This window comes from Phyllostomus discolor, chromosome 8 (genome assembly GCF_004126475.2).
Source record: "Phyllostomus discolor isolate MPI-MPIP mPhyDis1 chromosome 8, mPhyDis1.pri.v3, whole genome shotgun sequence".
Taxonomy (NCBI): domain Eukaryota; kingdom Metazoa; phylum Chordata; class Mammalia; order Chiroptera; family Phyllostomidae; genus Phyllostomus; species Phyllostomus discolor.
This window is the reverse complement of record NC_040910.2, coordinates 19,376,170-19,403,022: the sequence shown is the minus strand read 5'-3', so window position 1 is coordinate 19,403,022 and position 26,853 is coordinate 19,376,170. Positions and strand designations below refer to the sequence as shown.

Here is a 26,853-nt window from a genome sequence, read left to right as displayed (position 1 = left end):
CCATGTATCTGGAACAGTTCTTTGATCTTTTCTTTACTGTCACCCTTATAACACTTTTGAAAACTGTAGGCCAGCTGGTCATTTTGAACAAGGAACCTTAATTTGGATTTGTCTGATGTTTACTCATTAGTGGATTCAGGTTATGCATTGTTGACAGGAATATCACAGAAGTGATGCTGTGTTACCCTCATTGCTTCTTACTAGGCAAACATAATTTCAGTTTGTCCCATTACTAATGTTTACTTTCAGCCTCTCTCAGTCTTTCTACACTGGGGGAACACTTAAAATAATTTTCTGATGTTGAGAACCCCTACATAAAAATGATGTACCTTAGCTTGATCAGTAAGTTGTAGATATAATAATTCGTTGATAATTGTAGGTGCTCTTTTCAGCAGAGAATAGTCTTTTTTTCTTTGGATCTCTTTATATTGGCGAATTTATTAGCTTCCCTTTTTTTGTATGGTTCCCCTTCCCACAAAGAATGTCATCTGTAATGTAAGGTAGGAGAGTATCTAGGGGACAGCCCCCCCCCCCTTTACTACTTTATCTTGTTACCTTTCCAAATAGTTCTTATCACAGATTTCTGCTATACGAGATCCAAATGAGATACGGTAAATACAAGAGTGGTTTTCTCTGCCTTATTTAAGACTAAAAATGAATTTGAGCCAACTTTTCTTGGGAGGAAATACAGTCCCCTGATAACGAAGCTTAACTTACTTTCCTTGAAATTAATCTTTTATATTTTCAAAAATTTTGCAAACTCATAAGAAATGTAAAACATTTGCATAACTGCCTTATGCAGTGTAGCCTCATCAGATTTAATTTATATAAAGGTTGTAAATTGATTGTGATTAATATTTTTTACCATATGAAAAACTTATTGACAAAATTGGATAGTAACTCTACTAAACCATAAGTCAAATAATATAATAAAAATATCTAGGTATAATTTTATATAAGACTTTGAAAAAACATTTTCATATATAGTCAGTAATATTGTAATAACTCTGTATGGTGCCAGGTGGGTACCAGAATTATCAGGGGATCACTTCATAAATTATATAATTGTCTAAACACTATGCTATACACCTGAAACTAATATAAAATAATATTGAATGTCAACTGTAATTGAAAAATAAATTTAAATAAAAGAGAAACATTTTCTTAGTGATATGAGTGGCCTAGCAATTAGAAGATCACTTCTTTTATAGGCTCACAAACATAAAATGGTTTGGAATCTTAAAAATAAAAATTTTATATACCTCTTCAGTGCAAACTTACTTCTTTAATGTAAAAATTATATCCACCTCCCATGCTTGTTCTTTGCTTCACAAGTGCCAGTTCAGGGTCAGACGTGAGAGAGGCAACCACACGCACATTTCCTGTTCAGCGGAGATGAGGCCACTTCTTAGCTTGCCCTCGGTGTGCGTTGAATAAGCAAAAGATTGTTCAAATGTGTGAGGAGTTAAAAATGATAGGATGATGTTCCTTGTTTTCCTATGAATAGCAGGATATTCTTTTCTTCACAGAAATCCAGAACTTCTATGGGGCAGATCAGTAAAACTCATCTTGAATGTGTAAGACCACAGCTCTTCTTCCTTTTTTCTGAAGTCAAATTCTCACAGTCAGAAGATTCAGAAAGAGTTCACCAGTGATACACTGTGTTGAAAGGGAAGGAAAATCTGTTCAGTTTTGTTCTGCAGCTCCTCCAGGTGGTTTCCAATAAAGACTTAAGACTGGCCGATGCCCTTCTACACTCAAGCCCAAGCAGCAAAGGATGCAATTCAAGATTTCTGCTTGTAACATGATGTTTTCCAAAAGTGCAGTTTCCTTTTAAGTCCAAGTGCCTTGTCCCTTGAAGTCAAAAACAGTTTCTTCATACTTTACAGGGACGGAAGAGTAAGTGCCACACTGGTAGTTTCTGCAGCCCTTCTTCGTCTTCAAAGTATTCAGCCAAAATGTAGCCTTGACTTAAAAGGACCCGTTTCAGCTCAATGCCCTGTTGGGAACTTTTCCTCTGCTAAGCCACTGGATTTCTTTATGTAGTAGGAGATGTTCTTTAGACATTCTGGAGTGAAATGACCTTTGTTTAATGAAGTTAATCATTTTATAGCATCTTCCAGAACTTTTTAATTTTGTTCCAAGAGTTTTACATGGACGCCTTCCAAGTCAGTTCAGGTCTCCAGAGAAATAGATGTCAACACAAGCCCTGGTGTGCAGGGAGGCCCCCACCCAGAGTGCCTCTTGGACCATTCTCACCATGTTCAGTCGTGTGCTGGGAGAAACCCTAGAGGAAGCGTGGCCCGGTGTGAGTGTTGCGGTGGACTCCCAGGTGAGGGAGCTGGGGGCTGTCCAGCAGCTCTGCTCCTCACAGCCGCTTCTGTCGAAGGGATGTTGCGCAGGGCACCACTATGGCAAACCACACCTTCCCCATCCCAGTTGGGCTTTGACATCATCCCACCGTGTGGACACCTTCCTTGCCTGCTCACGTTTGACACCCCCACTCAAACAGACGTTTTTCATTCTACTCTGCCTTTGACCCACTGGGTTGTCCACTGTACAGATCACCTCTCACCCTTCTTATAGTCAGGCTTTGGCGCCCCATGCTGGTCTGCCTCCTCTCCCCCAGCCCCCACGTACATGACGGCCTCCTCAGTCTGCTTGGACTGACCCCCTCCTTGGACTGTTGCCCTGCTCCCACACATACACCTGACTTGTTTGGTATCACCTAATGGCTTTAGCACTGAATTGTGGACAGAGGGCATAGTAGGAGGGAAAGGAAGAGCCGTATGGGTTTCTTAAATCTATGACTAGCTAGAATATGATTCCCTTTAGTGATGTAGAGAAAATGGTAGGAGGATCTAGGAAAAAATTTGGGTTGAGAGGGAGAGACAAGAGAGGTGGAGACAGACAGACAACAGGAGTTTGAGTTGTAAAGTAATCAATTTAGGGTGACTGGGACATCCTGGTAAAACCAATAGGCTCAGTAGAGGAGTTTGGCTGGAGATAATAGAATTGGCTGTCATTAGCTTCTATGTGACATTCAAAACCCTAGGTTTTGAGAAAGAAACTGCAGGCAAGGGAGGAGCTGGCAGGGGAGAACAGCTGTGCTACCTGAGGGATGACACCAGGAAAGGATGATACCGAGGGAACTGTGGGACAAAAGAGTTGTAAAGAAGAGAGAGTGCTTTGCTTGTTCAACAGCGTAAAAGCTACAAAACTGGTAAAAGACGCTTTGGGGTTTAGCAGCCAGTTTAAAATTGTTATACGGAAGTAAACCCAGATTGCAGTCAGCAGGGCAAAATGGGAAGGAATAATTAAATTTGGCCAATACCGAAGTATGTATTATAAGTAAAAAAAATAGGTACTGTTATGTGGACTGAGAACATAGTGTTTTATGTTCTTTCTGGTAAAGATTATATGATTGATGAGGCATGTGGATTAAAGTTTTTCAGTTCAAAACCATAAAGCTTGATTGATTACTTGCTGTTTATATGGTAATATTCTCCATATTGCTCATTTTGTGTTGGTTTTGTTAATCTGCATTACAAAGGATCTGTTCAGCCAATTATGCAGTCTTTGGACAGTCTCAAGTTACATATATGACTTCCTAGTTATCTGGTGTGGAACTAGAATTACTCCAAAAATTATGTGCTCTAGGGGCATTAATCTTTTTAATCATATATTTGTATTTTATGGCCTGTGCTGAAAATAGCAAGAAATTCGATAAATTAACATGATTTTAATGACTTGGCAGATAATTTATAAGTAAATGTTAAAATATATTTATACCTCATCAGTTTCAAAAGTACTGCAAGTGACTTGTTTAGTGCAGACTCCAACTTTGAAAAATGTGTTTAACGTAATCAGTATTATATTTGTGGCCTGCTTTGAAATTCTTCTTTCTGGAGAAAGAATGCTCAGCACATGACAGGCTTTCAAAAGATGTAATAATTACTTGCTCAATAATCAAATGTTTTGAGGACCTACTAAGCCAAGCATTTTTGTAGGTGCTGAAGATAACAGTGGTGAGAGGGTAAATCTGTTTCCTTACGGAGCTTAAATTCTAGTGGGAAGAGGTGAATAACACATGAATAAGTGGCCAGATAGATGGACACCTACACAGTAGGCATTATTCCAGTGCTTTCGTACAGTGGTGTGGAGAAGGGTAAAACAGGGCAAGGGGAAAGGTGAATTATTTGAAATAAGATGATGAGGGAAAGTGTCATTGATCAGGAGATATCTGAACACAGTTCTGGAGGAAGAAGCGGGGGGGAAGCATGTGGATGTCGGTGGGGGGGGGGAGCTCATTAGGCAGAGGGGCGAGCCAGTGCAGAGGCTCCAAGGCAGCCCCAGATTTTCCTCTTTAAGAAAGAACAAGGGCACGAAGCACGGAGCAGAGTTAGAAAGGGAGAATAGGGGAGTACTGAGCTCAGGATGATGTGATGTGTGTGGATTATGTAGGACCTAACAGGCAGCTGTTAAAAAAATATATTTTTATTCTGAGTGAGATGAGAAACTGTCCTTGGAATTTGAGTCAGCAGAGTGATCTGACTTACTTGCTTCTGTTAATTTGGAACAGAGCGAGTTACAATGTGAAGTGAGAGTGTTGTTAAGTGGTGTGGCTGGAAGAGGACTGCTGGTGATCAGAGAAGCTCTTTTAGGATTTAGTGGACATTCTAAACTCCTTGCAGAATGTGACTCCCAGCTTTGAGTTACTCTTCCAATGATCAGTACAATGTGGTTTCTTTTCCTGCCATCTTTGCCTTAAAGCTTCTTAAGTGACGTTGTAGTTCAAACCTAATGGATCCTACCTGCCATGTAACTTCCAGCAATGTTAATATTGTACAGTCATTTGGAGGCTTTGGCAGTTTGCTTAAGTCACCCGTGTTTTATTAGTGTAATCAATATTCCTTAGTGTCTGCTTCCATTTCAAGGTTAGTCTTTGCCTTGGACTCTTGTTTTGTGGCTCCTAACTCTAGCCCGCTCTCAGGCAGCCTTTCAGAGCTCAGTTTCTTTATCATGCGTGCTCTGCCCGCTTTGATTCCTCTAAGAATCCTAAGATGAGCAGTTCAAACGGTTTTAGATAATCAAAGGTCTCGTGAAAAGCGAGGTTCATGAGAAACTAGTTGACAAGTTTGTGAGAAATGGTTGAAAAGCTTTTTATTTTAAAAAATAGAAGCACTGAAGTTAGGTCTGAGGTACCACTGAGTCAATAGGTATAATGACTAGGAATTACCCTGTATTTTCTAGGACTTGGGAAAAGTCACGGAGTACTGTTTTGCCTCAATAACCTTAATTCTGAATTTTTAAGAGTGCAATTATTACAAGACTACTTGATCTTGGGTAGAGCTGACTGTAAGCGTCTCCTTTGGGTGCCCGTAGGTCGGGACCTCTCTGGACCTCACTCTGCAGTGAGAGGTGCTGCCGCATGTCACCGTTCTCCCCATGTGCTGAGGGGGAAAGTGAGCTGGGGATGACTTTATACCCCGTCCCACTTGATCTTAATAGGGCCTGTCTGAACTTTCAATGTATTTGAAAAACTTAGAGTTGAATATCTATCTTTATTGGAGCTTTTAATTTCTCTAGTCATTTATCCTTTGTTAGATTACCAGAATCAAAGCGATAGGTATGCTGTGGCTTCCTCACTGATAGGTCACAGTCTGTGTGGGCCTTGCAGTGCAAGCAGTGCTCTGTCCAGAGGATTTAGGTAAAGTAGGTACAGTGCATCCTAATTATCTGCAGATTGTAGTGATTCTGGTTTTGGAAAAGAAGGCAGTATCGATCTCAGAGAAGATGTTCTTATTTGTTTAAAGATTTTATTTATTTTTAGAGAGAAGGGAAGGGAGGGAGGAAGAGAAACACTGATGTGCATCAGTCTGTTGCCTCTTGTACACCCCAACCAAGGGCCAGACCCGCAACCCAGACTGTGCCCTGACTGGGAATCAAACTGGCGACCTTTGACCTTGTGGTGTGATGCCCAACCAACTAAGCCATACCGGTCAGGGCTAGAGAATATATTCTTTTAGGATTTTGTCATATATAGTTATGTAGACCGAGGCACATGAAAGAAAACTCAGTTGAGTGTCAATTTCTGGTCCTTGCCTTGCTAGAGGCTAGCAATCTTGAGAAATTTACTTTGAGCCTCAATTGATTGTCTGTGAAGTGAGGATCATTTTTAATTCATGGGGTTGGCCAAAAAGTTCATTTAGTTTTTTTCTATAGGATGGTTCTAGTAGTGCTTAGTTGTCTTTAACTTCATCAGAACAATTGTGTTAGATTATATAGTGACAGCTGTCATATCAGCATGCATTTTTTAAGAAAACATCAAAATTGGTGAATTTTTGTGCAACCATTTTAATATTGAAGATGGAAGAAAATATGCAACATTTTTTGCATGTTCTTTATAATTTCAAGAAAAGTAAAAATGCAACTGAAATGCAAAAAAAACCCCCATGTTTTTGTGCAGTATATGGAGAAGGTGCTGTGACTGATCAAATGTGTCACAGTGGTTGGCGAAGGTTCTTGGTACTACTGACCTTTTGGCCAAATAATTCTTAGCAGTGGGGCTGTCTTATGCATTAGAAGATGTTTAACTTTACCCCTGCCCTCTGCCCATTAGCAGCCAATAGTGTGAGATAGCTGACATAAAATAAATCAATAAATGTTTGGTGAAAATGGAAAATCGAGTACAATCTAGTACTTGAAAAAAATTATGTATCAATTAGATATTTTCAGCCTATTTTAGTATTCTGGAATTCCTGTCATCTGACTTATAGCCATGTTGTTTATTTTACATTAGTCATGCTTTAAATCTGATTTTTCTGCTTGGATTTAACATTTTTGATCAGGTCTATCTATAAGAATCTGTTGTTTTAAAAGATACTTGGATGTCACACTGTAAATATGGGAGTCAGCTAACTTTATTGGTGTAAATTAAGACACTTTTCCGTTCCCCCAGTATAACACTAAATGATATTATGCAATGATAATGATCTGAATTTTTATTATTTATGATTGCTAACAACTGTTCATTGATGACCAGTTCTAGTCCTATTTTAGAAATGCCAATAATACATTTTCTGTTTGTCAATAGGTGACTGCTGTTCTTTATGATGTATTTTATGACCTTTGTCTCTTATCTTTTCATTGTAAGCTACTCTAATTATGTCATTAAACATGTTTCAGTCGGGTAAAAAGACGCCTGTTGGGTTGGGCACACAAAGGGCAGTGTGCCTGGGGCCTGTATGTGCCCTAGCAGCATCCCTGATTTCACGCTGTTCTGTGCATAAACACGCAGGCGAAAATGTCCTGTTAGTGTTAGAGAGAGTTACTAAAGCAAGATTTGGATTCTCTTTCGAAGAAAACTTATGTATTAGAGAGTTGCCTTTATATATTGGGATACTATATCTATTCACTTGTGATTTAGGTCAGGGTTTTTCTATGTTTTATTTTTAACCTGCTTTCCCGTGATGTTTTCAGTTTGCCTTTGACATAAATTAGCTGGTAAGATTTTGGTGACCTTTATTTTTTGGAGTTTATCTTCTGAAAAACAATGGATATATTAAATGTGCTTTATCTGAGGAACCCTACCTTCTATTCTTGTTCAAACTGATATAATTATTTATACTTGATGGTTTCAGTCTATGTCAAATAGAAATTTTTATTGTGCTTGCCTGAATTGTAAATAAGAACCACTTGACTTTTAAGAGCCACATTTAATATAGATTACATCATGGTTTATTGATTACATTTGATCATCAAAATCACACGCACCAAGGAAAGTTCCCTTCCTCTCTCCCTAAAGGGCTATTTCATATCTTCCTCTTCAGATCTCTGATACTCCTCTCCCAAGATCACTCGCAGCTGATGATCTTGCCTCCTTCCTACTTTAACCAATATAAAATGAAAGGAAGGAGAATGAGAAGGAAATGTCCAAAGACTCCCACCACTATAAAAATCTCACCTGTTTTTAACTGTTTCCACAATGAGAAATTACAATAAAATAAATAAATAAAATAAGTTTTAAGTCCCTATGATATACCACTCTGCTTTTCCACCTGGTACCATAAATGACATACCCATTTTCCTAACTGAAACTAGTTCTTCCACTTTTGAATTCTTTCTCATCCCCTCTTAACAGCTAAGGACATCACCATTTCTTCTCTTTCTTGTTTACATTATCAACTTTTGTAATGCATATTATTCTTGTCATTATGCAGATATGCTGCTGATTCCCCAGTCTTAAAGAGTCACAGCTCTTTCTACCAGTTAGCCATTTTCCCTACCAACCTGCTCCTTTATTTGTTCCCTTTTGCAGCAGATGTCTAACTTGTCCACATGGAACATCTCTATTCTCTTTTTTTGTCGTCTCTTAACTTTGATAAGACTTCACATACCAAAAAGTTCTCCCGTTACTAGTGACTTCATCCCATTGATGTGTCACAGTGGTGGTTGTTATTTACCGTCTCTTCTTGGCTGTGTTTTGTGTGGCTCCAAGGGTACCACTTGTCCCTGATTTGGTTTCTTCGCCATCTTTGCTGGTGGTTACGCCTGCTCTTTTAGAGTGTCGGAGTGCCTCAGGGCTCAGTTTTTGTAACTTGTCTCTTTCTAAACGTAACATTTCTAGTATAATTAGAATCCAAGAACCCCACCCCACCCCAATATAGCTTATTTCTTAGAAAGTATAGATTATATAACCTAAAATTAATTATTGCTATTTTCAAACTGTCCTTCAGACTTTCTTGACTCTGTCTCAAAGCTTGCAGTGAGAATTGTGGATCTCTGGGGGATCGACCATCCAGTGGCAAGGGTTGGAAAAGTCAGTAAGACTTTTTGTAAAGACCGTTGTGACATGATGTGGTTCCTCTGAAGGTGTGATATTGTATTTCTTATATCTTGCCAACCTTAAAGGTATTTTAAAGGAATTTTATATGAACTTGTGTAATGTGTTGGCATTATTTGAATATGTCTATAAATACCTTCAAAGAATAAAATTTAAGAATAAACATTATGAAAAGTTTTCAGATCAAATTTTAGAGTTTATGTTAAAAATACAAAAGTAAATATGCTTGATATATAAAACTTGAGAACTATGGTAAAAAATAAATTTAAAGCACCTATAATATCACTGCCTAAGTATAGTTTTTATTTTGAAATATTGTCTTTTAGTCTTTATATAGTTTAAAAACCATGCTGTGATCATATAATTTCCTGCATTTTGCCTTTAGCGTAATATAAGCATGAATGTTTCCACATTTTTAAAATGAACATTGTGTTTAGGATTGCACTGTGTCCTGTCTCATGGATTCCTTTGTCTTGAACATTTAGGTTTTGATTATTTTTATTGACATTTATTTTTATTTCTTTATTTTTTTTTTCTTTTGTGGATAAAGCTGCAGTGAGCTGCATAATTTTTTTTTTCTGTTTTAGGATTACTTCCTTAGGATAGATTGCCAGAAGTGGAGTTACTGGGTCAGAGGGTATGGTCTTATGAACTTTTTTCCTTTAAAAAAATAAAATAATTTTTCTTTAGTTTATTTTGCTATCCAGTTGAAAAGTGAAACTCTTAATGATTATACTTTGTATCTCTTAGAAAACTGTGTATAAAGGCAAGGCTCTGTGATCAGAAAAGTTTGGGAAATTCCTAGGGAAGAAAGCCTTTTTAACTTGGTTTACCCTAGCGTTTCCTGAACTTGGCTGAGTGTCATATGCTTTCTTTTTCTCTGTGATGCACTTCTTAACATTTTGTGGGCATTTTACAAAAGATACAGTTTATGAACTACTGATCCAAAATTTCAACTTGCTCTTGGTGGTCAGAGCAACTAAATCTTCATTCTAAAATTACTTTTAAAAAGGAGATTAAAATTAAGCTGTTTTCTATGTGATTTTTGGGTGAATGTCTTTATAAAGTCTCATAACATTTGCAATTTAAACTTTCTGTATTGACTCTTAATGCCTCAATGACATCAAATACTTTTTATAGTCTTTAATAAAATTTGGAATATAGACATAAAAGATTAAAGTAGAAGATAATACAGATTGTACAAATCTTTTTTGTCCTCTTCATTTTTCCCTACAGAATGTGAAAACCTTTGCATCTTCTGATAGTCTAGCCAAGGTCCAAGAAGTAGCAAGCTGGCTTTTGGAAATGAATCAGGAACTGCTCTCTGTGGGCAGCAAAAGACGACGAACTGGAGGCTCTCTGAGAGGTAACCCTTCCTCAAGCCAGGCCGATGAGGAGCAGATGAATCGCGTGGTGGAGGAGGAACAGCAGCAGCAGCAGCAGCTACGGCCGCAGGAGGAGGAGCACACCGCGAGGAACGGTGAAGTCGTCGGCGCAGAACCCAGACCCAGAGACCAAAATGACTCCCAGCAAGGACAGTTGGAAGAAAACAATAATCACTTTATTTCAGTAGACGAGGACTCCTCAGGAAACCAAGACGAGCCAGAGGAAGATGAAGAGCACGCTGGGGAACAAGAGGAGGAGGATGAAGAGGAAGAGGAAATGGACCAGGAGAGCGATGATTTCGATCAGTCTGATGACAGTAGCAGGGAAGATGAACACACGCATAGTAACAGTGTCACAAACTCCAGTAGCATCGCGGACCTGCCTATTCACCAACTCTCCTCCCCGTTGTATACAAAGACATCAAAAGTGAGTATTTCAGTCTGCTGTGCACATGAGAAATTTTACACGTCCGTATTAATTGTAATAAAGCTTTTCTCATACTCCTTGTATTACTGCAACACGATTCTTCAGATCTGTAATAATAAAGTGAATTACTTTTGTTTTACAGAAGGTATTAGAGAATATTAGAAACAGAAATACTGATAATGGGACAATCTTATTAAAAATGGAGGGAAGGTAATCAATCAATCCTACTTATGGTGAAAATCATTAATGTCAAATTTTATTATAAATTTTGTCTCTGGAACAGAGGTTAGTAGGTTGTGTGCAATAGAGGGTTGAGGTGAAACATGATTTGTGTAAATCAAGTAGTAAAAATCCTTCTCATTTACAAAGTGCAGCCTGTGGGGGGGCTGTGTATTCATAAGTGCTAGTTACTCCAAGACATGAGTCATGGGAAGTTAATTCATAGTTTTCTTATTACGGTGGTTAAAATTTATCCTTTGTAAATAGTCTTCTCCGTAGTTATGTAGTTAAGGTGAAACTACAGCCTGACTATTATTTGGTTGTTGGTGAAATCTGAGTTGGTTTTTTAAAAGTTATGAAGTACTAGACACTGACATATTTAAGAGTAAATGTGTCTACATTATAAATCAGCAAGAATGCAGGGTGCTATCTTCGCTGCTTGCTTTCCTCCAGACTTTATGATAATTAAAACATTCAGGAATATCAGAATAATTGGTTTTTCTTTCTGACGCCATTTCAGTGGAATACTGTGTTTACTTTTCAAAGTGATTTGAATATTGACTATAGGGTAACAAATCACTTTGGTTGGTACTTGACTGTGAGTGTTAGGAGGAGATGATGTGAAGAGGCTGAGATTTCCAACTTTCTGTCAAACTTCTACCACGACTTCCCTTGCCTGCATTTTTCCTTTGCCTTCCCATTCCTGGGAGATAGCCCTGTCTGTATCTGCCTCTGTAGCTCATTTAGCTAGCAGTGGCCCACGGAGTTAGCCAAAGACATATTTTAAAAGGTGGATGGTTAGATGCCTCTCTCTAACCTGGAGGAATCTTATCAACTCAGGGACTTGGTGGTTAGGCTAGTGCTGATACAGTCCTTTGAGGCTATGCCAGAGATCGGGGACTAGAATATGCTAACCAGTTATGCTGTCACTGCTTCCCAGTCTTGTCTTTGCTACTGGATAGGCAGGGAGGTGCTGAAACGCTGGAGTCTATCTCAACTGAGGGGAGGAAGTGGCTGGGCAGCTGCTGGAAATTCGGTCGTTCCAGTGCTTGTTCTTTGGCGTGGCCTGTGCGCTTCTTTCCTCAAAACACATCGCTTAAAATGGTCATGACCAGAGGCAGGGGTTGTGGAGAAGGAGAAGAGGCATTATTTCTCTCACTACCCAGTCTTTCTCCCCTCCCACCCCATCAAAATATAGTGAAAATGAAATGATGTAGTGTCTGCACTTTGCTACAGAGTACAGCTGAAGGGAAGAAAAACAAGGAGGGGATAGATTTGCTACGTGTTGCTTATTGCAGAAGCTGGATTACAGGGACATGAGGGCTTGTGGATATTATTCTGTGTAGTTTTTCAAGAATGTTTCAAGTTTTCCCTAATAAAATATGTGTAAGCTGTAAAGAAAGTGAATGTACACTCCACATATCAGAAAATCATCACCAAAGCTGGGAATGGCAGTGGTTTATCACATACCCTGGTCTTGCTGACTAACTCTTAAGTAAGTGCTGAGCTGACCGTTCTCCTCTGCGTGGAATTTTATTTTCTCTGAGTTTTGGTGCTGTTGAAATTACAGGAAATTTAATAAGAACCATGTATTTTTTTGCTGGAGTTAGAACTTATTTTAATCAATATTTTAGTCAGTGTTGCTATTTAAACGGTCTATTCAAAGAGGAGAGGAAATAAAAAGAATTAGACTCAGATGAGGTATGTGACAACTTCTGTCCTTTTTCTGTCTCAGGCATTAAAATAAATGATGTCTGTAGTAGTTTATCCATTTATTCCTATTTGCATATTTTAAATTTCAAAGTGCACCATTAATTTAGCCCACAAACAATATACAAACAGATGTAACATCATCTTCTTTAACCGAACTTGACCTGGAATGAAATATCTTAACACTGAGTTTAATATTTGAGTTGCTATGTCATTTTTGCATTAGTGTGTGAAACTTAAATTTTTAAAACATATTTATTCCTAATTTCCCTAGCCTGTCTGCAGGTTTAGATTTCATTTAGATGGTTTGACCTAAGGAGGAACTGCCTTCAGGTAGTTTCTTTTGTGGTTTTCACCCATTTTATCATCCCTCTCTCCAGGTGCTGAAGCTGTGCGCTGACTCTCAGCCAGATGGCTGAACAGCCCTGATAGCTGCAGCCCTGCTTTGTTGAGAAGGCTCAGGCCTCTCACGGTGCAATTTGCCCAGCTTCTCTCCCATCTCTTCGTCTCTCTCCCTCGAGGTTACTACGTCAAAGATGGAGTTTATACCCTCCTCTGTTTTCTGTGGGTTCAGCGAAGGACTGGGGGTTTAGTAAATTTAATTGCATTATCTTATTTAAGAAAGAAGTTGAATGAAAGCTAAGCCTTGTTGAACAGTGCAAAGCTATCAACAATTTCTGCAACATTTCAAGTTAAAAACAAGAAAGCCAGGTAGACAAAACAGATCTTTTCCTAAAAGGAGAAACCATCATAATACGCAGTAGGAAACTAGTACACGGGTTTGACAGGTGCTTCATTTTTTTCCCTCAAGATGAGATTGTGAACAGAACTTTTAGACAGGTCCTGTGTGTAGTACCTCCTCAAAAACAAACTACACTGAACTTCAGTCATTTTGGTGACTCTTGAGTTGTGAATGCAAATTGTTGTTTTGTACCTACGGTATGTTTTGTGCATGCTGTTTTCTACAGGTGTAGACTGAGTACTGGTAGCAGAAATAGATGTGTACATGTGTTTATATGTCGTGTACATGTACACATAGACATGTATATATGTGTATTTATGCTTTTGATACATTGTTTATTTTGAGGTCATTTGCCTCCTTAACTGTGGCAAGCAGGATATAAAACTATTTGATTGCCAAGGCAGTGATGCCCTTCTACATAAGTTAAGACTTCAGTCTGAAATGGGCTTGTGTTTGATTTTGTCCCTTCCTGAAGCCCTTCTTTAGGAGTATCCCAGGGTGCTTTATTTTTTCAACAATTACAAAACATCATCTATTACTGTGTTGCTTAAAAAGAAAATGTTCGTTACCCATGTGGATAAATGTGTTTAGTACAGTAAATAGGGAAAAGCTCTCTCTATTTTAAATACTCTGTTTTGGAGTAGCTTTAAATTCGAAATCATGATGTATATAAGAAACTTCTACAAACATTATTCTGGCCACAGTTTTAGGTCTTCTTAAACTGTGGCTTCTGAGAAGAGTGGAGGTATAATAATAATCATTTTAAAATCCCAATTTTTAAGGTGTATATGGGATTAGCCTTTTACAGTTTTACTAAGCATACCTTTCAAATTTTACTGTTTGGCAGTTTCTTAACATACCCTGTGGACAGCTAGACTGACTGATTCCTCATTCCTGAACATGCAGATACATATATGCCAACATGATATTAATGAAAAAATCATTTCTGGCCCTTCTTTGCATTGGTTGTTTCTTCAAAAGCATATTGAAAACTATCAAAATTCTTAGGATAGTCCCCCTGCCTCCCCCTGCCCTACCCCCCAGTTACAACCTTTGTTTGTTCTTATGGGAGCCTATGACAATAATATACATTAGAAATTCCAGGCTGTCTTAATGGTAAAAAAGTCGAGGGTAGTGTCAGCTATGAATTGGTGTTTACTAAGCCCATATGGTTTGCAAGTTCCTAGGTCAGGTAAGTGAGCAGAAGTTATAGAGAGACCAAATAATTCACTCAGAAATCACACTGTGACAAGAAATTTTAATCTAGATATGCCTAATTTCATAAAAAACCCTTTCTTTTCATGTGCTATGCTGCCCTCTATGGTAGAATTTGGCAAACATTACTATGTAGGTTCTAGACTCTGTTGGAGTGTGGTGACTTTCTAATTAATGCCATGCCACATTTGAAATCACCAGAGCTACCCGTTAGAAAATACAGCGAGCTCAGTTAGTGCTTTTCTCTGTATTTAACAAACAGTATTGAAGATTTGAGAGTTCAAGGCTTAAGTTGTAACAGGAAGATATGACAGTGAAATTTGAGACTGGATATCAGATATCACTCTCTAGAGTTTTATCAAATGTGCTTCTGCACCAGGAGCTGTGTGCTGGCTATTTTTGTCAATTTGATTAGTCTGCCTACAAATCCTAAAGTCAGTTTACTTCCTCAGAGAGGAGGGCCCATCTCTTCACTTTAACTCTCTCTGTCAACAGCCTATCCCATTAAAGAATGAATGAATGAATGAATAAAGCAAGCTTGTTTTCTGAAGAGATGCCCAGCCTGTACAAAAGACTCATTTTACATGGTTACTGCAGATTAACAACCCATATTCTACTAAAAGGAAAAGCAAGAAAGCAAATGCAGGTACCGACTCACCAGGGTTTGTGTCCTCCCGACCTTTTCGTGAAGAGACCCACGTTTGAGCCCTGATTTCTGCTTCTCCTGTGTCTGTCTTGGTGCCTTCCATCTGGTCTCGCATAGCTTCATTCCTGATCTCAGATTAGTCTGTTTTTTCTCATTCTAAAGCGAATCATTTTTAAAAATCCTGTTCTCCTCAAATACGAAGTAAATGTTTATTGTTTCTTGTCCACCGCCCTCCAGCCGCTCCCGTGAACGACAGCTACTGGGAGACTTTGTAGGACAATGCGTCAAACATCTGAAATCCAGCAGGGCACTAAACTCTATTATGGGTAGAAAGCTAGAGAGTTTTGATTGTCCCAGGACTTCCCTGGTCTTGTCTTGGTCTTGTGAGACAGTTTAAGTTCATATTCTGTTAGGTGTAGGCGTGTCCAGAGGACGAAGAGTGCTGTGTGAGGCAGTCGTCTTGAATGACATCCACTAATGAACAGAGCCCAATGGGTAACCATGCCCCTACCTTTGTGTGAAGGAGGAAAAGCTGGAAACATTCACCCAGCCCAGTTTAACCCAATTTTGAACACACGGAGAGGACAGAAGTGGTAGATAGAATTTCTCCCTAACAGAGGAGAGTGGTAAAAGCTTTTCAGATTTGAGCTTGAATTCTGATTTTGTGATTCATCATATGGCCACAAGTATGAAATGACGTGGAGCTATTTTTTATCTGTAAAATAAGACTACAGTACCTGTTTATCAGGGTTTTTGTAAGGATTAAGTGAAATAACATGTCAAGCAAGTAGTATAGTGCCTGGGACACTCAGGTAGTTTACAGATGCAGCCTTGCAGCCTCACTGTGTCGGTCTGTCTCTCGTCTCTTGCCCCTAATCTCACAGAGTACAGTTCATTCCCCACAGCAGGGGGCAGTTTATCTGCTTGTTGTGTTATGACCTTTAGAGGTAAGTCATTAGGATATTACCCCTAGTGGAAAAAGATACAAACAAAGGAATAGATAAATACTTTCAGAAGGATATATGAAAGGATTGAGAGCATACTGTAATAAGCTGGGCCATCTCTAATAAAAATAAAAATAAGACAAATTTTCGAGAGGATGCTATTCACAGATCTTCTATGTTGACAGGTATGTTCCATTTCCTTTCATTAGAATTTAAGTCAGTTTCTTTAAACCATCTTCTTTTAAAATATCTATATAGTTAAATCCTTGCACCTTACATTTGGATGCCAACATGAATTTTATTTTATGGTCAACTTCTGTTTCCTGCCAGTGCAGTTTTTAAAATGTGTTGACATTATTTGAAACTATAGTAGCTCTAAATACTGATCATGTTTAAATCTGTATCTGTTTCTCTGCAGTAATTAAAGATAACTTTGATTATGAGTTTTCATTCTAGATGAAAAGAAAGTTTCCTGAGAGAATGGAGAATTTAAACAGTTTTCCAAATGTTTCATTGGATTGTGCACAGAGGAGATAAACTTCTCTGACGTATCCACAAATACCAGAAATGGTTATCCTCAAAATGTTCAGGAGGCAAAGTGTTGCGTGTGTGTGTAATTGCAGTGACCTGGTCTGTATCAGTGATGTTCTGTTGGCGCCGGGGAAGGTGGGATGCAGGGGGTCAAGGAATGTGTCCACTCTGGTAGACGACTCCCAAAGGATGTTTCAAGCTCCCATCATTTTCCTGGGCCTCAGTCCTGAGTTTCTGTCTATTGGGTATCGTCACCTGAGTGGTCCACTTAAAACTACTGTGTCTTTCTTCATACCAGTGTTTTAATTTTCCTCCCCCTATTTACAATTTTTGTTACTATCCTAGTTTCTGGTCACTTGGTGGAAAAATAGTTTGACTTTTTCTTATCCTATAATCCTATGGGTCTGCTGAAAAATTCAGCAGACTTGAACATTTGGACTTCCTTTTCCTTGCCCCCAGGTGCTTGTAAAATAAAAATTGGAGACTCAATGTTTAAAAATGTTAAGAGCATCTTTGCTTGGGTTTCTCTTTGTACTAGGCTGTAATGTCATGTCCTTGACAATGAGTTGGCGGTATGAATGGTTGGATGAGTTTTTTAAAATGGATTTTTACCTCCACATAGATCCGTAACCACAATCTCAATGTCTGGTGCCCCATTTCCCACTAAATGAAGCCAAACCCCTAAGTGGACATTTGAAGTCTTTTATAGTCTTACCACAGTTGCTTTCAGCCTGATTTCATCTCCTTGCCTCCACTTGCTTTTAATGACTTTGCTCCTGTCCAGCGAGCCAGATCGTTGAAAACCCAGGCCAAATTCCATCTCTTTATAATTTCCTAGAATTAGAAAATTTAATTCTTTGGACCCGTTGTCGGTTTTCTCCATTGTGCAAGTCATTTGGTATTACCTTGTGATTCTTTGGTAAGTTTGTTTTGAATTGACATTGAATTCTTTAATTTTTTTGAACTGAAGAAATTTGATATATTTGTTTCTAGTGCTGATTCAGGTTGAGAGTTGAAGAGTCACAAATTGTAATATGAACAATTTTCATTTTAGCTCTTGAGATATACCCAAGCTAGACTATAAATTATAAATAGGCATGCCATTTAAATTTAGTTTAAAATTTAAATATTCAATATAAAGATAGTTACACTAAGGTATAATATAATAAAGTTAGTAGTTCTAGAGTAGTCTCCTATGAGGAGAAGATAATGTTCCAAATTAAGAACCATGTTGCTAAGATGCAGAAATCAATTAAAGGTAATTCATGCTGCCATTAAAAACTATATTTTTAATGAAAATTTAGAAACAGGAACATGTTAATAAATAGCTTTTACTAAAAATAAGTTCTCTCAAAACTGTATATAATATAATTATGAAGTAGACATATATTAATCTGTATCTATACACTGGAAAAATCAGAAAGAATTAAATTAAATGTTAGTAATTATTTCTGAATATGGTTGAATTATTTCTGTTTTTTCTTATATGCTTTTCAGAATTCCCCAAGCTTTCTACAATAAGCATATATTGCTAATATTAGGGGGAAAACCTATATCTGCTAAAAACCAATTTTTACTGTACTTAGTCTCTTTTTTGATAACTTCCATCATGTATAATGCTCTAATGGAAGACTGGATAAAAAGACATCCCTCACAAGGAAGGGCATTACATAACTATCTCTTCCTGAAAATGCAGCTAAAGGTAGTGTGAAAAGTAACAACTCTTTTAAGAGATTTTTTTTGTATAACCAGTTCTTTACATCTCTAGGCTTCAAGTGTCAGCTTACCACGCTGTCTTCTAGAAGAGTTATAGTTTAGCACGGTGGTATCCTTCCTTGTATTTAAGACATCTATTTAATAATGTGGTTTCTTTCAAGAGTTACATAGAGTAGTAGCCTTGATAGCACTTTTGGTTCTCCATGAAACATGAATGTCTTTCATTTAAAAATCTTTCCGTGAGCAACTTTGGAGTCTGTCTTTTAAAATCCAGCCCCAGAGTGCTTTACCAGGAAGTCACAGTGCTTTCCCTCCGCTCCCCTGGACCCAATGCCCCATCTCTTCGTTCTAATTAATGTATTTCAACTGCCTAGGTTTTCCACCCTAATTTTAAGCCCCCTGAGATGTAACCTCAATTGGAGGGGTACTTTGAGGTCACCAAGTCCAGAACCTGTGCCCAGTGACTTTACAAGTACACTTGGGCTTGCAAACAAGGTCATCCCCAGAGGATACTACGGGATCAAGTAGCATTAGAGTTTTACACAGCCTTTATGTTGACATGCATTACTCCTCTTCGGTCCTTGGTCTTCCACCTGCAGCATGGCCGCCCTTCCTACAGGAGAAGACTGATGTCGCATCCTTCCACAGTCTTTTCTCCGTCAGCGTTTTCCAGGACCTCCGTCCTGGTTGCTCTTCTGGACACATTGCTCCTGAAGCGGTGTGTCCTGTGGCCAACATGGTGCTGCCGAGGTGCAGCCAAGCCAGACTGTCGCCCGTTCTGTTTCTGAGCCTCCTCAGCGCAATGGAAACAGCGTTGATGGTGACACCAGTGATGTGATAATAAGCCGTTTATTGAATACTCTTTACTATGTGCCAGGACACCGTGTTAAATATTTTACATATATAATCTCATTTAATCTTAAAGTCTGGTTTATGTAGGTTCTAATTTTTATCCTCACATAAGATAGGGAAGAGCAACAAGTTAAGAGAGGTTGAGTAATTCACCAGTGGTCAGTGAGCTGGCAAGTAGAGGAGCCAGGATTTGAACCTAGATCTTATTCTGGATCCTGGTTACACTTCTGTTAAAATTTGAAAATTTCATGAAATAGTAATTTTGGGGGGAGGTGAGCTATGGAATAACCCATAAAGCCTCCGCTTTAACCTCTGTTTTCATGCTGCATTCCCCCAAAGTTGCCCCAACTTAATCTCTGTTTTTATGGTATATTTATTGTGATTCATATCACATTGTATTAAAAATCTTTTTTCTGTCTCTCTCCTGTTCATGCTCCTTGATTCCATATCTTGTCTAATAATATTTATCATGTATAAGGCACCCCAAGGCCTAATAGTTTGTCAATAAATAGTGAATCCATTTTTACATACATTTCTAGCCAGCCCTTGACCACATTGACACATATTTTGTATATCTAGGGTCAGTGCATATACTATGGGGGCGGGGCTAAAAAACACAATATCTATAAATAATTATGTATTCTTACGTGTTTAAACTTCAGTCGCCTTCAAGGTACTCTCCATTTGATACAACACACCTATTGAGATGTTTTTTCCACTGCTCAAAATAGTTGATCAACTCTTTGATTTTGATGCCTTTTTAGTGTTGCTGCCATTTTTGTGTGTGTGCCATTTTTTTCCCATCAGCAAAATATTTTCCTTTGACGACTTTTGTTATCTGGGAAAACAAAAAAATGTTGCTCAGGGTGAGATTGGGTGAATAGGGAGGGTTGGGTATGGGTGTCACACTGTTTTTGGTCAAATACTGCTGAATACTAAACATGGTGTGGGCAGGTGTGCTCATAAAGCACCCATCGTGAAATGGGCAAATATGTTGAGTCTTCAAAAAAAACATCCACTGAAGCTAAATGCAGCCTCTCACAACAACGCCAGCTGGTCCACTGATACAGATGGGTTCCTAGAACACACACCTAGCAGGGGAAGCCTGTACTACAAGGGACCTGCCCTTCAGAAGATAATTCTGTTCTTGGGGGGGGGTCTCCCCTCATATTTTGCATTCCTGTTTCTTGTAACATCCATGTACAGATTTTTGTGTAGGCATAGGTTTTCAACTCCTTTCTGTAAATACAAGTGCAATTGGTAGATTGCAAGTTAGGAGCATGCTTAATTTTGTAAGAAACTATCAAACTGTCTTCCACAATGGGTGTGTACCATTTTGTAGTCCCATGAAAATGAATGAGACTTCTTTTTGCCAGCATTTGATGATATTAGTGTTTTTGGCTTCATTCTAATAGGTGTGTACTGGCATCTCATTGTTTTCATTTGAAAATCCCTAATGACATAGGATGTTCAGTAGCTTCTTGATATGCTCACTTGCCACCTGTATGTCTTCTTTGGTGAGGTGTCTGTTTACATCTTTTGCCTAGTTTTTTTAATGGGGTTGTTTGTTTTCTTATTGTTGAGTTGTGAGAGTTCTTCATATATTTTGGATAACAGGCTTCTATCATATTGTCTCTGTTGAGTATTTTCTCCCAACCAGCGGTTTATCCTTATTCTCTTGACATTGTCTTTCATAGAAGTTTTTAATTTTAATGTTCAGGTTATTAATTATTTCTTTCATAGATTGTACCTTTCGTGTTGCATCTAAAACGTCATCATCATACCCAGAATATTTTAGGTTTTCTTCTGTGTTATCATCTGGGAGTTTAATAGTGTTGTGTTTTATATTTAGGTGTATGACCCATTCTGAGTTAATTTTTGAATGTGCGTGCCCAGGTTTTCTAGCACCATTTGTTGAATAAATACTGTTTTGCTTTTGCTCTTTTGTTCCTTTGTCAAAGTTCAGTTGACTGTATTCAGGTAGGTTTATTTCTGGGCTCTTTATTTTGTACCTTGTTTTTTCTTTGTATTGACAACATTTTTCCTGGCAGGGGTGTCCAACTTTTTGGCATCTTTGGACCACACTGGAAGAAGAAGAGTTGTCTTGGGCCACACATTAAATATACAAACACTAATGAAAAATGGTGAGCAAAGGTTTTAAGTAAATTTATGATTTTGTGTTGGGCCACATTCATAGCCATCCTGGGCTGCATTGGACACCCCTGCTAAGGTAAACCTATGGAAGTAATTGTGGGATACCTTTTTTTCTGTTGAATTATAACTCTGGTGTATAGGTTGGGCAGGTAATATTAGGAAGAACTGTCGCAGTACAGTAAGCTTTCTTTCTTTCTTTTTTTTAAAGTTTAAATTGTTGACAAACCTGATTCTCTAAGATTATACTGTGTCTTGTAGGACCTTGTACTTTGCATAAAGAAAATGCTTGAAAATTGAACTTTCAGGAAACAAAATCTTGAAGTGTCTTTATAATCATGGCCTGGTTTAATCCTGTTCTGCTTAATGTAAATGTTTACAGGTTTTCGAACCTAAGTACAAGACTTTAAATTTGTCCCTGTTAGATTTTCCATTGTGATTTGACAGGGTACCTCCGTCCTCACGCAGTTTCCACTTTGGCTCCTTCCTGATCAGGCCCCTCCTCGCTGAGAAGCATTTGCATCGGGAGTCTGTCTCCTAGCATCTTCACCATCTCTCCCAGTTGCGTAGTTCTCAGTGCTCATGTTCCCACAGCCACAGACTGAATCGGTGACCGCTTCAGTGAGGAAAAGAAAGCTAGGTTGAGACCTAAAGGATGAGTCGGATTAGACAGTGTTGGGAAGCTGTTCTTTATAGTTCTTTACAAAAGAACTGAAGTAGGAGTAGTAACTTTTTTGAATAGTGGCAGAATTTTTAGGAATAAGTAGAAAGCTTCCTTATGTGGGTATTTGAATGTATTCCAAATATCTATATGTGTTTATATTGGGCAAATTTGTTTAAATTTTCTGTTTATATCCTTTCTGGTTCTTAATGGTTTGCTGATGGCTAAGTGGTGCTTTCCAGGGTTCTTTGCAGACTTTCTGAACCGTAGGCAACTTACTCCTTGACATCTGGAGGATTCATTTTGATGCAAGTATAGGAACTTTACAAAATCTTACGGTTTCTAAAGTTTTAACTTACAAATATTAGCTTAAGATTACAGAAAGCGAATTACAGAGCTGGGAGCGTAATTTAGATCTTGCTTATATATCTCTCCCCACCTCATCCCCTTCTAAAACTCCAATATGTAAATAATAAATATAAATGTAAATATAAATATATTTCTAAAACTTGGGTCTATTTCAAAGTTAGTGTTTCACTTTAATTTAGATGGTAATACAAATTTTTAAACTTTTTCACCAGTGACTACAATTATTAAGAACCTTACCAAGATTCTTTTCTGCTTGTGAGTACACTTTCTACTTTGATTCTTCTCTTAAAATCTCAGTTTCATCTTCCACCTCTCAGGGGACCCAATTTTTAGCTATTTCATTGCATGGTTGCTATAATGAATCTCTATTGTCTATAAAGTACGATAAAGAGAAAAAACAGTTTGGATGAATTATAGAAGTAGAAGACTGAGAAGAGAAAATACTCTCAGAGAATGTGGGTGTGTTTTAAATATCTAATTTGTAGTCACGACACTATTCCTTTATTTTTTGTTTCTTCTTTGAAAATTTCCTTAAATTCAGTATTGTTTACTTTTAATTTAGAAATGCTGTTTTTTTTTTCCATTTAGGATTGGGATTTTTTTAATTTTTTTTTTTTTTTTAGGAAACCTTTAAAAACGCTGTGGTTTTCTCAGTGGATACTTTAAATATATGGATCATTGTTCAACAAAAAGCACAGAGAAATAAAGTTACAAAAGACACAACATATTTAGGTTTTTATAGATGTTACATATGAGCTTGTTTAGCATATTTAGTAAATCAGGAAGTATTCTTTTTTACTATGAAAAGATATGTAAGAATAATCACTTAATTCATTTGTTTCTTCATTGAACACTAGAGGGCCATATAGTACTTTATTGCTGTTGATAGAGTTGCTTATAACGTATTTAAATGTTTAGTAAGTGTTTGTCTCTCTTCTACTTCTAGTACACTATTTCTTGCTTGGAATTTGAAGTTAATATTTGTAGTATGTGCATTGCCATATAATATATGAGAAACCTAGGGGTTCTTTTAAGCCAGCAATGACCATATCTTGATTTTGCTCTTTTAAAGCAACAATGCAACCAAAGTGAAGAAAGAGTGAGCTTTAGAATAAATGTACATGATGACAGACTCACTGCGCTTTGGGAATATAAGTATATTTTTTGAAAATTTCACAAGTATCTGCACATAAGAGCATTAAAAACAAAAGTCTGTCATTGTTAGTTGCTCTGGATTTCCTTGGCATATTTGTGAGAAATGATCCCTCTAAATTCTTGTCTAAATTTTCTCCTGTGTTACCAGAGAAGGTGATATTGCAGGGCATTATCACCTGATCGTCCTGAACTAAAGAACATTTGAACAGATGATTCTTCATTCTTCCTTTCTTTGGGTTGCTTGGGGTGAAGAAATGAGACATGAGACCTGCAGGGCCCAAACAGGTAGTGTGGATGGATGAGTGAAGAAAGCCATGACTGGCCCAGCGGCATTGCTCAGGGGAACATGCCTTTCCTGAAAGGTGCTGGCATTCAGTTAAGGAAAGAAAAAGAAACATGTTGTGGGTTTCAAATAAACAAAAAAAACTGTCTTTGAGCTGCATTTGACCCATAGATTACTGTTGATTTTGATAGCTTCTAAAGAGAAAGTTTAACATCTTAAGTAGAGTCTTAATTAAATTTTTATTCTCCCATAGATATAATTCAGAGAGCAGTGTGCATTATTAATTTCTACATCATGTTTTGAGGGGAAATGAGGACATTTTCTCTTTAGCTAATACTCAGTTACACTTCCCTTTTGGTAAAGGAAGATTCCGGTGAATTCAGGGGAAACACGTAGTTCACACCTGGAGGAGAGCATGAAAGAGGATCTTGTAACCGCCGGAAAGAGCAACAGTACACCTAAAGACTTGAAGGAACCTTATCTTTTGAAAATTTTTTTCCTTAGAGTTAAGTTTAATATCTTAAATTATTTCCTCAAATTAGTTACTATAATGAAGTGACAAAACCTCTCTTTAGTTCTAAATTTTACTGAGGAGTTAGTCCTCTTGAATATTGAATTTCTTTTCAATTTAAAGTCATAGCGATGATAAGCTGTATTCTCTGATATATTTTGTGTGTGCTTGCTTCTTTGTGTCACTACCATTGGTGGTTTCTGAAAACCACATTTACTGCTGTATTTTGACAGATTAACATGAGTTTAAGTGATGAAACACTGAGCTTAAATTCTGATCTTTTTGCTTAGGTAATGACATTAGCTATTAATAGCACAATCTATCTGGTGAATGAATGTTAAATGGTCAAGTCTAAAACAAGTTAAAAAGAGATCAGTATTGGATACGGTGAAAAACACCAGAACTGGTCTTTTCTCGAGGAGAGATATTAGATATTAATGATGTATTGAAGACATTCAAGTATTGTCTTTTTAACATGTATTTAGAGATACCATTAGCTTACTAGTTAAAATTTGGTTCAATTTAGCGATATTATTGAACCCTGAAAAGAATGGCCATTTTTCTTTGAAGATGTGCCCCAGTGTGATACCAGGTTTTATGGGAGCAGGAGGAAGACGGTGTCGGAGCACCTTACTGTGCTAAGTGCGTACATCCACTCCACGGGTGTTCTGCTCCAAAAAGGCTGATGGGGGAGGTGTGAGTGCAGGATTGAGGGTATGCGGTATTTTATTACAAAGGTAAAAGATCATTTAGATTCCCTCAAAAGTCAGAAGGTTTGGGAAAATTGAGTTAGTGTGAGTACTGAGATATTTGTAGAATACTACCAGTAATCTAATTTCTGTCAGTGATTCCTTGACTACAGTAAAATGATTTTCAAGCAGAATAACTTCTTAACCTCACTTCCCATATCACAGTGTATGTGTAGGAGATGCAAACTCAAGAGGCGATGCATGCCAGAAATGAATGTAAATGAATGAAACGGACTAAGTGTAAGTCCCCTGGAACCAAAGCACCTGTAAAGGGGACGACTATGAAAATCGTGATTCCCAATACTGCCATATTTTCCAGTTTCTCAAAAGTCACTGGGATTCCTGGTTTTTAGATGATAACTTCTTAGTTTTTTATATGTTGACTTCCAATTTTTTCAAAAGCATTTCTGTGGGCTGCTTTGACCTATGGACCACCCACTTTCACTAGATATCATTTATGAAAGAAGAGTGTGCAGTTCATTACTCAGTGCAGAATGAAAATAGTTTGCATCCTGTGCTGAACCATTAAAGGCACTGAGTTGTTTGGAGTGTAGGTGCTGCATATACATAGCACATTAAGTGCCTTAGTGCACCAAGGACTTTTTTCTTTATGAATTCAATATACTGACTTTAGATGTTGAACTGCCTCATGAATTGGCCTCATTTAAAAGAAACGTGTAGTGTAACTTCCACAAAGAATTTGAGGTGGTTTATATGTAGGAGAAACAAAGTCAGTAAAATGATCAAGTGTACCTGAAAATCAGAACCAAGGAAAGTACTGGAGTGTAGGCTATGAAGTCAAGGCCATGGGAAGTTATGATGAATTAAGCTCTTAATAGAATACACGTTGGCCACTCATGGGGTCCTACACCAGTGTTCTTCAAAGTGTGACCCTAGACCAGATGCATCAGAAACATCAGAGCGCTTATTAAAAATGCAAGTTGCAGGGTTACAGGCCAGAAGTGCTTAAGCAACTCTCTCGGGTTGGGATGTGTGTTTTTATTAAGCTCCCACGTGATTCTGATGTAGATTAAAATTTGCAAAACGTTGGCCTATTAGTTTGTCTGTCTGCTTCCTTGTGATAAAATTAAGAGGAGGATGTGCCAAGTCCTCTCAGGAAGAGAAACGTGGCAGTCACACAGATACACACATACACAACCCCCTTTCTAGTACTATGTTAAAAGAATTTTGCACATAGGGCTTCAGCAGTGATCCAGTAGACCTCTCTCAGTAGCACAGTATCTGTAACAAATGCGTCGGTTAGCACAAATAGTGGTGAGAGGAGAGAGCGATCTCTGAAGTCAGACTGTGGCGTTTTCACAGTATCCCTTGATCTTAGCCAAACCCTTTACCTTTTCTTGTGGAGTTATCTTAAATATGGTAGTAGTGTCAACAATAATATAGTGTAATAGAGGATTCAGTGAGATAATGTATGTTGAGTACTTAGAAAAGTGACTGGCAGGTAGTAAGTCCTTAATAAGTGTTAGCTATTACATTTTGTAAGATTTATTATTGTAATGTTACAAGACTATACTGAAACTGGCTTAGCCAACTAGTGCAGGCCACCTAATACTGCTGTGCAAAATATTTTTAGTTCCAAAGATACCTACTTTCTTAGATGGTTGAAACTATTCCACTGATTCTTTTGGCTTAAATTATTGTGACTTTTAGCATCGAGTCCAGTTATTGGATGTTGTAAATTTTGTTAGTGCTAACGTGAAGCACTTTTGCTTTCTGACAGG

The 26,853-nt window shown here is 37.9% G+C and overlaps 1 protein-coding gene across 8 annotated transcripts in view; it reads left to right on the top strand.

The window, feature by feature from the left end:
• Positions 1 to 26,853, top strand: part of FBXW7 (F-box and WD repeat domain containing 7) — a 169,400-nt gene that overhangs the window by 70,375 nt on the left and 72,172 nt on the right. For 4 of the 8 annotated variants that reach the window (XM_036031901.1, XM_036031902.1, XM_036031900.1 and 1 more), the window contains one exon: positions 10,082 to 10,657. In XM_036031901.1, the coding sequence (XP_035887794.1) occupies positions 10,151 to 10,657 (507 nt within the window). In that variant the 5' untranslated portion in view covers positions 10,082 to 10,150. Of the gene's footprint in view, positions 1 to 1,346; positions 2,333 to 2,995; positions 3,000 to 9,432; positions 9,483 to 10,081; positions 10,658 to 26,853 lie in introns of those variants that run through there. The other 4 variants (XM_036031898.1, XM_028519175.2, XM_036031904.1 and 1 more) reach the window with 3 other exon arrangements.